This window comes from Arvicanthis niloticus, chromosome 2 (genome assembly GCF_011762505.2).
Source record: "Arvicanthis niloticus isolate mArvNil1 chromosome 2, mArvNil1.pat.X, whole genome shotgun sequence".
NCBI lineage: Eukaryota > Metazoa > Chordata > Mammalia > Rodentia > Muridae > Arvicanthis > Arvicanthis niloticus.
This window is the reverse complement of record NC_047659.1, coordinates 147462163-147475378: the sequence shown is the minus strand read 5'-3', so window position 1 is coordinate 147475378 and position 13216 is coordinate 147462163. Positions and strand designations below refer to the sequence as shown.

The window sequence follows — 13216 nt, the reverse complement described above, 5'->3', positions numbered from 1 at the left end:
AGAAGTATTTCTTTGGGTTATTAATGATGCCTTATCTGGGATGAACATAAAGTCTGTTCAGGAACCCTGAACCAAGTTTCTCACACCCCAGAGTGCTATCTAGACAAAAGATACTAGGAAGACCAGACACTGCTCTTATGCAGAATATGCTTCCAAGATGCCTCTAATAGACTGAGTCTACTTTTAAGTTCTTAACCATAAACTTACTTACCTGAGCTGGATGTGTCTACAATGAACTCCTGTTGCAGTTCACCCTGCTGAGCCACCCGGGCTTGCTCCTCCAAAACCTGGTTGATAACCTCCAGTCCCGAAGCCACATCACGAGGAGTCAGGTCGAAGGAAGCTGACTCCTCACATATCTTCTCCTGAGGGTCAAGGCAGACCTGTGTTACAGCAGAGTGGGGCAGACTGGGGACTCTAAAAGGCAGAAGTGGAGATGCAGGAAGGACTGGAAGAAGTCTCCAGAGCCCCAGCCCCTGGTCTATGAAGTAAACTCAAAGTTGGTTCAAGGAGATTCACTACCCAATCCAATATTTTAGAAGATTATTTCACTTTGAGTTGCCAAAATTTTGTTATTGAAAAATTTATCAGCAAAAGCAGTAATTTTGGCTTCAAAAGTCAGAAGATACCACCAATCAATCTGCTCAATAATCCCCATAGCAACAGCTGGCTGGAGTCAAGTAGGAAATAAGGCTCTGCTGTGGGGAGAGCTGGCTCTGCATCAGTTTCACTGCAGGCTCCACAACAGCTAAGGCTTGAGGCTTCTCATACTGAGGTCATTCTACATAGTCTTGAGTAAACAGAGACAACAGGCACAGAGGTGGTGGTGGTAGGGGTTCCTGTGATCATGTGCTGGTGAAAAGGGACAAAGAGAGTCAGGGGAGCTCCAGGAACCATTCTTGATACTATTGCTACCAAAGATGAGCAGTTGTCTCTACAGAAGTTTCCCAAAGGTCAAGCCAAGTAGCCTGAAGAGCAAAACCATGGCAGGAAAAAAAAAAAAAAAAAAAAAAAAAAGGTATGGTACAAGAGAGAGCAGAGCCCTCTTACTCTTACTCTTACTCTTAATCTCTTACTCTCTTACCCTCTTGCCTCTCTGTCCCCTCCCCCCTTCCTCTCTCTCCAAGTGGTCATGGCCGGCCTCTACTTCTCTTCTCTCTTATCCTTCTACCTTCTTCTCCCCACCTTTGCCCTATCTCCTGAATAAACCTCCTCCCTCTTGAAAAAAAAAAAAAAAAAAAAAAAAAAAAAAAAAAGAGAGAGAGAGAGCAGAGCCAGGCTATCCCTACCAATTGTCTAGAAGGACACAAGCCTAGTGAGAGGCTCTTGTGTGAACTCTGCACCTAAGGGCACATCTGAAGCCCAACTGGCCAGACTATGGCCCAGGTGAGGCAACTGATAAGACAATCAGGAGAGCAGCAGCACCTAAGTTTGCTTGGTCCTGAGAACCATGCCTCTGGATTCAAGGTAGAGCTTCTCCAGAAACATCGAAAAAGCTGGGAGAGACAGGAAGCACTGAGCATAGAGGCCAAGGGGACTCACCACATTATGAGCTTCATCAAAGATCACAACTGTTCCCTTCAGGTCAATGTTGTGTGCCTTACGACTCTACAAAGAAGGGAAATTACCATACGCTGAAGTCATTCGGGGTTAGCTAAGAGGCTTGCATATATAGGAAATAAGGGAACCTGAGGCAGATTGTGCATCACAAACAGGTACCACACATCATGGAAGAAGGAGCAAAGGTTCTCATACTCACCTCTGAGAACCGGCTCCTTCTCCAAGCTGACTATGAAAAGCAGACTTACAGTTACCTGTCCAAGCCTGACCAAAGTTGGATGCTTGTAGCCATCTGTACCAAGGAATTGCTCAGACAGCACAAAGGAGTCAACAGGATGACCAAGTAAGACAGTTAAATGGCTAGGTAAGAAAAGGTGCTTGCCTCTAAGTTTGATAACTTGAGTTCAATCCCTGAAGCCCACAAGGCAGAAGACGAGAATTGAACCTACAAGTTAAGGATACAGCTGTATTTTCTTTTGTCTTATTTTATAATACTAGTACCAAACACTGCTCTTGTGAACTTTCTGCTTCAGTCTGCTGAGTGCTGAGATTACAGGAATACATTTCCATGCCTAGCACCACATTTCTTATTTTAAGATTTAGTTTTATTTTATGTATAAGGGTGTTTTTGCCTATGGGTATAATCTGTGCACTCTAGTCATGCAGTACCCACAAAGGCCAGAGGAGGGCATCAGATTCTCCTCAAACTATACTTAGAGCTCTGTGAAACACCATGTAGGTTCAGGGAAATCAAATCTAGGTTCTTCAGAAGAGCAGCCAGGCCTGGCAGTGGTGGCGCACCTTCAATCCCAGCACTTGGGAGGCAGAGGCAGGCAGATTTCTGAGTTCGAGGCCAGCCTGGTCTACAGAGTGAGTTCCAGGACAGCCAGGGCTAAACCAAAAGAAAAACAAAACAAAACAAACAAACAAACAAACAACAACAAAAGCAGCCAGTGAGTGCTCTTAAGCACTAAGCCATCTCTCCAGCACCACATCTAGGTTTTGACAGATATGGGTAACAAAAAAATAAATAAATAAAACAAAAAGTAGCCTTGGGTAGTGTGTCTGAGACTTATTCACATCTCATTACTGCCAGTTTTTACTATAGGATATACTAGGACCAGCTTCCCACTTCTGATAGTTGCATGGCTAAGTCACTGGACCAAGGACTTTATTTCCCTAGCAGGTGGCCACTAGCACACTATGTTGACAGAGCTACTGCATGATCTACACACCCACCAGCCACAGTTGGGACCTGCAATTGCCCCACACCTCATACTTTAATTTCCTTCACCTTTGTTTGCTGCTGCTGTTAATTTACTCTGTGGCAGATGGAGAGTGCGTGTGTGCTGAAGTTCATAGGCCATGGTTGGTCACAGGACAATGCAAGAGCTCTCACCTTCCATCATGTCGGCCTTGGGGACTGAACTCAGATCAGCAGGCTGCTCGGTGACAAGCGCCTTTACCAGCTGCGCTATCTTGCCAGCCTGCGTCTTTTTTGTGTATGTGTGTGGTGCTGGGGATTGACTACAGGGGCTTACATATGCCAGACAAGTGCTCTAACTGAGCTAAGTTCCTAGACCCTTACTTTTCTTTAATTCCAGCCATTTCCATTAGAATGCAGCATCACGTCCTATCGTTGGGGTCTAAATTGACCTTGTGACTAGAGCTGTTAAATACCTTCCCACAGGGAGAAGTGGCCATTCTGTTAACTTCAGAAAACTATCTACTCAGGTCTCACAGCAGTGAGCTGGGCTATTCAAGTCTGAGAGCCTTTGTGTGCTGTGGGTTCAGGTCCTTTAAAAGGCTACAGCGTTTCCTCATTTTCTGTAACTTACTTTAAAAACAAACAAAACAAAACACAAGGTCCTGGAGAAATGGCTCAGTGGTTAGGAGCACCAACTGCTCTTCCAAAGGTCCTGAGTTCAATTCCCAGCAACCACATGATGGCTCACAACCATCTGTTATGGGCTTGGATGCCCTCTTCTGGTGTGTCTGAAGACAGCTACAGTGTACTCATATCCATAAAATAATAATTCTTTTTAAAAAAATGTTTTGAAATTGTTATTGACTTTGAATGCTTACAGCTGCATATTCCATTTTTAGTAAAACAAAGAGCAGATGTATGCATAGTGCAAATAAGCACTGAAATTCTGACGTATTATAGTTTTAATATGCATAGTAGCAAGGAAATTTGCAACGCATGACTTAATCACTTTTTCACATAGTATGTCCAATGATCGAAAATATTACCTGTGTGTGTGTCCATGTATATACATACATATGCATGTATCTTGAAAAAGTAAGTATACACACTATTCTCAACTAGGATTAATGCTAAAAAAAAATTGTAACAACAGTGGGAACATCAAGATGACTTAGAAAGTAAGGCACATTACGCCCAAGCCTTGAGTTCAATCCCTGAGAACTACATTGTGGAAGGAGAGAACCAAGCATTCCAAGCTGTCCTCTGACTTCCACATATGCACAATGGCTCATACATACATACACTCATACACAAATAAATTAGTACTTTACAATTTTCCTTTAAACTTAACTGATAAAGCCAGATGTGATGGCCCATGCCTTTAATCCCAGCACCTGAGAGGCAGTTGGAGGCCAGCCTAGTCTACAAAGTGAGTTCCAGGACAGCCACGGCTGTTACACAGAGAAACCTTGTCTCAAAAAACCAAAAACAAAAACAAAAAAATAAAACCTAATATTGTTGAAAGGAAAAACTGATGTTAGTTTATACTAATCTTCTCACACACCTTTAATTTAGGAGACAAAGTCAGACAAACTTCTCTGAGTTCAAGCCAGCCAGGGCTACACAGTGAGACCCTGGCTCAAAACAAAATAATAAAACCTTAATTTTAAAAACGTAACTCTTTTAAAGAGCCTAAGCTTAAATTTTTGATTTAAGTCTAACTTGTTTTGTTTTTCAAGACAGGGTATTTCTGTGTAGCCCTGGTTGTCCTGGAACTTGCTCTGTAGATCAGGCCTGCCTCTGCCTCCCTAGTGGTAGGATTAAAGGCATGTAAGAGCACAGCCTTGCTAAGCTTAACTTTTTAAATCTTTCCTTTATGACTAACAAGATGAGATTAAGTATGAAATAAGAATCCGCACCCTCAAGCCAGGCAGGGTCACACACCTATAATCCCATTCTCAGCAGGCAAGCAGAGACAGAAGGATAGTGACTTCAAGATAGACTAGGATACACAGACACTGTAAAACTTTTCAGTTCCAACCTTTGCATTTAGATTTGCAGTGAGGACTAATGCTCACTCTTCCGAGTGCATAGCACCATGGTTTGAAGAATAGAGAAAAACTACAAATTTTCATTCTCCACTAAATTCCTTTGATGTGTATGTCAAAACTCTGTGTGACAATAACTCAATAATACAATAAAGTACTGGTTAGTGCTAACTAACTGCAGTGATTTCTAACCTAGTTCTTCAAAACTGTCATGCTGGGGCCAGCAAGAGGCCTTAGCAGGTAAAGGTACTTGTCTTGTCTTTGCCAGATCCACTGAAGCCTTTTTTCTGTCCACTCCAGTTATCTCCAACCTCCATCTGCCATTCAATAGCATCTTCTGCTATCTACTCCCCCAACTCCTGGCACTAAAAATGCAAGCTCTATAAAAGATACCTAAGTAACACCCCACACTCTTAAGTTCTTGATATATATATTTACCATAGGGATTAGAAGCGAAAGATGCCCACCAGGTTATTACTGACACCAGAAGTTACTGAACTTGTCCATGTGGACAGCTATAAGAGGCAAGAATGTTGGTAGAGTGCTTGCTCAACATGCATAAATCCTTGAGTTTTATACCCAACACTACATAAAACATATCTACTGGTACATACCTACAATTGTAGCCCCCAGGAAGGTAGAGATAGGAGAACCAAAAGTTAAGACCATCTTCAGCTACATAGCCTAGAGGCCAACCTGAGATACATTTGACCCTATGTTTAAAATAAAAAAGCCAGCTATTAGACCAGCAAGATGGATCAGCAGGTAGAGGCGCTTGCTATCAAGTCTGAAGCCTTAGCTCAGCCTCTGGGACTCATGTGGTAGAAGAGAAAATTAACTCTAAATTACCCTGATTTCCACATATACAGTGTGCATGTCTGCACACACACGCACACGCAAGCACACGCTAAATAAGTATGTAATTTAAAGATTTTAAGAAAAATGTTAAATGAAACGAATAATATACAAAAAGACAGCCAGACAAACATCAGGGAGAACAGAAAACGCTCAACTTTCCTGAGTTACCTGTACGTCCTGATTTGAAAGTAGCAGAGCTGAACTGTTGGGAACAATGGCAAGCACTGGCCCAAGGCTAACAATCCAGGTTCTTCTCATTCTGGCCAGCCTGCCCATGACTAGGTTTCGCAGAATGAAGAACCCATAGCTCTGGGTTATTCACAACTGCATCTGGACAGGTTTTCAGCCTAATCAGTGATATAAAAGAGGCCTCTTGCCCACATTTTCTCTCTGAGGATCTAATCAACAAGGTTCAAACAGACCTCCAAAGCCCAGGGACAACCCTGGACATCAGCAGCCATCAGCTTCTCACCTTAGCATCCAACAAGTAATTGTATGGCATAAAGATGATGTCAGCTTGCTGTTTCATGTTTCGAGAAAGGTAGTATGGGCACACTCTGGGGTAAAAACAGACAGAAGACCTGTAAGTTCCTTCACAGGAAGTATCCAAAAGGTACAACCATTACATGAGTCACTGCACCCTCTGGTAAAGGAGGAACCTCTCATTCTGTACACAGAGCCTCAAAGAAATTGGTACCTGGCATAAAGGGCAGCCCATGTGAGTTTTTCACTACGTGAAAGTGTCATCTGTCTTAATCCTTCATGGGTGCTGTGCTTGGTGGTACATACCTTTATTCACAGTACTTAGGAGGCAGAAGTAAGCAGATCTCTGATCAGACCAGCCTGATCTTAAAAATGAGTTCTGGCTCACCTAGGACTACATAGCGAGACCCTGTTTCAAAAACAAACAACAAAAACCTAACTCCAAAACCTGATGGGATCAGGGAAATGTCTCAGGGATATTCTCAGTTCGATTCCTAGAATCCATGTAAAGTTGAAAGGAGAGAACCAACTCCACAAAGCTGTCTTCTGACATCCATACCAACCAACCATACATATATACACATAAGTAATAACAGTCTGAGAATGTCACTCAGTTAGGACGATGTTTGTTTAGCATGTACAAAGCCCTGGGTTCAATCCCCACAACCATATAAACCAGACTTGTAGGTGCATGCACTACCTCAGCACCCAAAAACTGAAAGCAAAAGATCAGTTCAAGGTCATCAATACAGAAATAGCTCAGCAAGTAAAGTGTTTCCCATGGAAGCATGAAGAATACAGTCCAGGTCTCCAAAATCCATATAAAGCCAGATACTGTAATCTCAGAAAGCTGGGAGACAGGAGAATTCTTGTAAGTTCTCAGACGAGTTAGCCTAGCATTCTCAATGATAAACAAGAGATTCTATCTTAAGGTAGAAAGCAAGAACCAATACTCAAGGTTGTCCTCTGACTGCCACACCAGGGCATCTGCACATCCACATACATACCATACATGCACACATACATACCATACATGCACACATACATACCATACACGCACACATACATACCATACACGCACACATACATACCATACATGGACACATACATACCATACATGCACACATACATACCATACATGCACACATACATACCATACACGCACACATACATACCATACATGCACACATACATACCATACACGCACACATACATACCATACATGCACACATACATACCATACACGCACACATACATACCATACATGCACACATACATACCATACACGCACACATACATACCATACATGCACACATACATACATACCATACACGCACACATACATACCATACATGCACACATACATACCATACATGCACACATACATACCATACATGCACACACAAAGATTTTTTAAAAGGGGGCTGGAGAGCTGGCTCAGCAGTTAAGAGCATTCACTCACTGACTCACTGACTGCTCTTCCAGAGGTCCTGAGTTCTATTCCCAGCAACTACATGGTGGTTCACAACCATCTGTAATGGGGTCTGATGTCCTCTTCTGGTGTGTCTGAGACAGCTGCAGTGTACTCATATAAATAAAATAAATCTTTAAAAAAAAAAAAAAAAAAAGATTTTTTTAGATGGGAGGACTCATGGTTATCTTGGCCATACAGTGAGCTGAAAGCCAGCCCATGTTATAAGACCTTCCCTGTTTAAAAAAAAAAAAAAAAAAAAAAGTCCAAAACACTCTCCATAAAAATAAAATCCAGTTGGATGGTAGTGGCACATGCCTTTACTCCTAGACTTAGAAAGCAGAGGCAGCTGGATCTCTGGGAGTTCACGGTTAGCCTGGTCTACAGATTGAATTCCAGGATAGCCAGGGTGGTTACACAGAGAAACCCTGTCTTGAAAAACAAACAAATCTAGTCCCATTCTTGGGCACAGGTTATAAAAAACAGAAAAACATAGAAATGTAAGAAAGGAAGGAAGGAAGAAAAGAGAGAGAAAAAAGAAGGAGGGAGAGAGGGAGAAAGGAAGGGAGGGAAAGATGGAGAGAGGAAAGGTAGGTAGGTAGTTTGGTTTCTTCTTGGTTTAACAAAGTCTCAAGTCTCAGTCTGTTGTTCTTTTCTGTAGTACTAGGAACAGAATCCAGGGCCTCACACAAATCAGGCAGGAGCTACATACAGCTTTAGCTGTTCAAGTTTTTTTCATCACCGCTTCAGCGTACAAAGCTGTCAGTCACAGATGGACATGGGAGGTGGCGGCAAAGAGGATCACAAGTTCAGCGTCATTTTCAGTTACACAGCAAATCTTGAAGTCAGCCTGGGCTATATGAGACTCTGTCTCAAGTAAAATAAAATAAATAAAAACCTATAGATTTACTATCCTCAAAAGGGAGTCAAGCTTCACACACACACACAGAAAGTCACCCACAGTGTACTAAGAGAGAGCATTTGGAGAATAAGCACACACAACCAGGCATCTACAACAGACACTTCACAACGGTCGTCCTGAGGTGAAGTGAAGGACAGGGAACAAGGCTGATGTCATAGTTTTCACCTTATATTCCTCAGAACTGCTTAAATTTTTTTCACATTGTTGGTTTCATAAAAAGCAACAGTACTGTGCTTCCCATATGATGAGAATCTATCAGGAAAGAACAGAGCAGCCATGGCCTCACTTACTTGTGTTTGCTTCCATTCTTGACAAGGTCCTCAATATCCAGGATGGGGGTAACCAGCTCTTGCTCCAGACATTTCTCTGCAGGTAAGACACAGAGTAAGCATAGATGCTCAGGGTTCATTGGAGCATCCAAAGACCCAAGAGATACCCAAGACAGAGGAGGCCCTATGAAGCAGACAACGTGGCATTCTACTCCCTTTGGACTTACCAAAGAGAATCCTTACCAAGTGGACCAGGTCTCCAGGAGAGACCACAACCTGAAGTAATCTCAAGGGAGCCCTGCTCTGCATATGAAAGACAGGTACTAGTGTAAAGTGCCAATATCTCCCAGGGTCCCAAGCAGCCTGTCTACCCCTGGACATTTCAAAGCAGGACAAGAAAGGCCACAACACCCAGCCTTGGGAGGTGGAGTGGAACAGAGCAGTTCAGACTCACAGCTTTTCATTATGGTTCAGAGTATAAAGAGTAGTACCACTTGCCCTAGCTTTCTACCAATCAATGGACCCAGATTAGCACCAAAAGGAGAGCTGGTACCTCAAAAGCCCCAGCAGGACACAAAGGCAGAGCCTACCTAGTTAGTTCAACTTGTATTTTATTCCTTTCATTACAACAAAAGCTCAGGAATAAGCACTACCTGTGCTACACTAGCTACAAAGCCCAAGGCAGGAAGGCCTTTACGGAATACCCTGCCATGGCACAGCCCCCAACCTTGAACTACCGAAATGCACTAGGAAGTGACTGCCAACTCTGGATCAGCTACATATGAAACTCCGCAAGGTTCCACTCAGTTCCTAGTTCTACTCTCCACTGTGGCTGTTTCATGTCCAAACCAGGTGTCAAGCTCCCTCTCTGGAGGCAGGACTAAGGCCCAACTCTTAGCTGCAGAGGCTAGAAAACACACACACACACACACACACACACACACACACACACACACACACACACACAGTGGTGACCTCTCCAAAAATGTCCCCAGGAATAGCATCGCTAGTAAAAGAGGAAGATCATATCCCTCAGCAGTACCACACAACACACAGACATTTAGTTCACACTGTAGCAGAGACCCGGGTTTCCATATTTTCTGTTCAGAGCTGAGGAAGGGAAATTTGTCAAGGGACAGCAAAGACAAGTAAGGCAAGAAGACACAGGTGAAGAGAGATGACTAGAGTTGTTTCGGATCCATTTCTGATTAACGCCTAGGTGAAGATGGCTTGCTGTCTACCTCCCAGGTCCTTCTGGGATGCCAGTCAGGCAGTGCTTCAGCTCTTTACCACGTTCTGTTCTCACCAACAACACAAGCCTTGCATGCTGGTTTTATGTCAACTTGACAAAAGCTAAACTCAACTGAAGAGGAAACCTCATTTGAGAAAATGCCTCCACAAGACTGGCCTGAGGACAAGCCTATGAGGCTTTTTCTCCATTGATGCCTGATGTGGGGGAAGCTCAGAGCCTAGCTCACTATGGGTAGTTTCACCCCTAGGATGGTGATCCCAATTATTACAAGAGCCCAGGAAGCCACAGGAAGCAAGCCTACTAGTAAGCAAGCACCTCTCCACAGCCTCTGCTTCAGTTGCAGCAGGTTCTTGCCTTCAGTTCCTACTCTCACTTCTCTGGATGATGGACTACAAATTTAAGATGAAATAAAAGCTAAGATAAATTCCTCTTGAACCCGCATGAGGCTACATCCCATTCCAAAGACAAGTAGAACTGGTCAGCTAAAGAGACATAATCTCAGCACCTACCAGAACAGAGAGACTCAGGTTCACAGATAAGCAACCATCCAAAGGCCAAGCAGTGAGATAACCAAATCCAAACATGGAGGAACTGGTCTGTTCATAAAACTAAGCCCAGAAGCCTAAGAAGGAGATACAAAGAGGTCAGAGCTGTTAAGCCAGGTAGAATTTCTGCCACAAGGAACCTAGGGCACTAAAGGAGTTTATAGCATTGAGCCAAGTGCTGTGGCCCCAAAGATCCCTCATCCCTCAGGACCTACAAAAGGAAAGGACAACACAGGTGAGGGCTGGGACAGAACATCAAGCTTACAGACATCAAAGAGCTGACCCATACAGTATGGAAAACTGGCTAGGGTTGGTCCCACAGAACTCTACCAGAACACTCTGGCATAATGCAAGAGAACACCTACACCCACTTCCTTTGCCAGGATGGTGAATGGAGGTGGCAAGGATGGAAAAGAAAGGATGGGTAAATCAAGCAAGTGCAGGATACATACAGAATAGATAAGGGCAGAACCAGATGGGGACGGCTGAGGCTGTAAACAGAAATGAACAAAGTAAGAAGACAGAGTACCTTCAAGGGCAAGAGATGTGGTTCAGTTGGTAGACCTCTTCCCTAGTATACAAAAACTGGATTAATCCCCAGCATTGCATAAGCCAGGGATGGTGACACATGCCAATAAACCCAGTACTTGGAAGGCAGAAACAGAAAGACCAGAAGTTCAAGTTTAATCCTAGCTACAAAGCAAGTTCAAGGTCAGACTTTTTGAGATGGTGTCAAAATAGAAAAAGAGATGAACTATTAAGTTGATTCAAAGGTTAAGACAATTTGCTGTTACCACAGAGAACCAGTTTAGATCCCAGAACACACATCAGTCGGCTCACAACCACCTGTAACTCCAGCTCCAGAGGATGCACTGATCAAATCTGGCTTCTGTAGGTACCCACAGCCATGCGTGCATATGTACACAGACACACATATTCTTTAAAAAAGGGGATGGGGTGGGGGTTGGCTGGACGACTCAGCAGTTAAGAGAAACGGCTGTTATTCCGGAGGTTCTGGGTTTGGTTTCCAGTACCTACATGGTGGCTCACAACTGTTGTTAACTCCACTTCAGGAGATCCAATGCCCCCTTCTGGCCTCTGCAGACACCAGGCACACAAATGATATACAACATATATGAAAGCAAAACATCATATACATTAGAAAGAGAGAGAGAAAGAATAGTGAAGGACACATCATAAGAAGTTTTTCTTGTCATAACTCAGCAAATGAAAAAGATGGTTGCGCCGGGCAGTGGTGGTGCACACCTTTAATCCCAGCACTTGGGAGGCAGAGGCAGGCAGATTTCTGAGTTCAAGGCCAGCCTGGTCTACAGAGTGAACTCCAGGACAGCCAGGGCTACACAGAGACACCCTGTCTCGGGAAAAAAAAAAAAAAAAAAAAAAAAAAAGAAGAAGAAGAAGAAGAAGAAAAAGATGGTTGCAACAAGCTCAGAGGAAGGCAGGTGTGTTCAACTCCCAGCCGCAAGTAAAGACACCTGTATTCAAGTTCTTAGGGAGACTTGTCAAAGGCCACTTCTGTCAGGAATAGACCAGGCTGCCAATGGGAAAGCAGGTACTCAGCATGAACCTGTTTGAACAGGTCACCTGTTCAGTGTGATAGCCATTCCTGAGTGCTAGTCTTGGACTGCATCAACTCTTCTCCATCTAATGACGATGAGGAAAACTCTCACAGCCAGAAGACACCACCCAAATACACAGCCACACTCTGTCCCACAGGGTAAAGCAGACAGGTTACGGTGCTACTAAATTCTAAAAGACTGCACAAGCTTCACCACACTGCACAACAGCCAGCAGGAACAGCTTGAAGAAGTGGGTCTTACCTTCCACATTGTTGTAGAAATGACAGGAGCGACTCGCCACCTTCTTGCGGCACAAACTGATCTGTGAGACAAAATGTAGAGTGCTTACTGGAGTGGCTAAAAAATGGGCCACCCCAGCCCTAAGGGCCCAGCAACAACTTCCCCATGTTTATCTTCCCTGTTCTATAAGCCTTGGCCCAGCCCAGCAAGGAGCACTGTGTCCAGGATCACCATCCTTGGGGAACAATTCCTGATTCTAAGATCCAGGCACCATCCAACCAGCAGAACCATGGAGCTTAGGTGCCCAAAAGCCCACCTGCATGTGGTTACTCTCCTGCTTCTTCACTTCAGGATGAATACACAGCTGCTCCCGGGAGCCCAGCACACATACCTTGGGCCTGACAAAAGAAAGAATGGAAGATGTCAAGGAGGAGCGGCCTCAGAGCATGCAGATTATAGTGTGACCTAGCACCACGAGCTATCTGGAAACAAACGGGAGCACACAGAAAACTTAGGGAACAAAGGAAATAAAAATGCTAGAATATGGTAGGTAAGACAAGAAAAACTGCACAGAGCAACCTACTGTCCAAGTTCTTCCACATGGGAGCCATAGAAAGATATCAAGACTCAGCTGGATTTTGGCTAAAGGTAGACTCTTCTTCCATCATGAGCAGAGCTGCCTTGAGGAGCCAGAGCTGACCCTAACTACAGGCAGCATGACAGCTATGCAAGAAGCCCAGGGCTCAAGGACAGCCATAAGTTCAATCAAAGCTGCTTTCTC

The 13216-nt window shown here is 43.9% G+C and overlaps 1 protein-coding gene across 12 annotated transcripts in view; it reads right to left on the bottom strand.

Annotated features, from left to right (window-relative positions):
* The window catches only part of Rtel1 (regulator of telomere elongation helicase 1), a 36216-nt gene that overhangs the window by 19762 nt on the left and 3238 nt on the right, over nt 1-13216 (bottom strand). For 10 of the 12 annotated variants that reach the window (XM_076930413.1, XM_076930415.1, XM_076930414.1 and 7 more), the window contains exons 5-10: nt 12752-12833; nt 12457-12517; nt 8840-8915; nt 6146-6230; nt 1543-1608; nt 212-365 (exon numbers count right to left, since the gene is read on the bottom strand). In XM_076930413.1, coding sequence (XP_076786528.1) covers nt 212-365; nt 1543-1608; nt 6146-6230; nt 8840-8915; nt 12457-12517; nt 12752-12833 — 524 coding nt within the window. Of the gene's footprint in view, nt 1-211; nt 366-1542; nt 1609-6145; nt 6231-7618; nt 7762-8839; nt 8916-12456; nt 12518-12751; nt 12834-13216 lie in introns of those variants that run through there. The other 2 variants (XM_076930421.1, XM_076930422.1) reach the window with 2 other exon arrangements.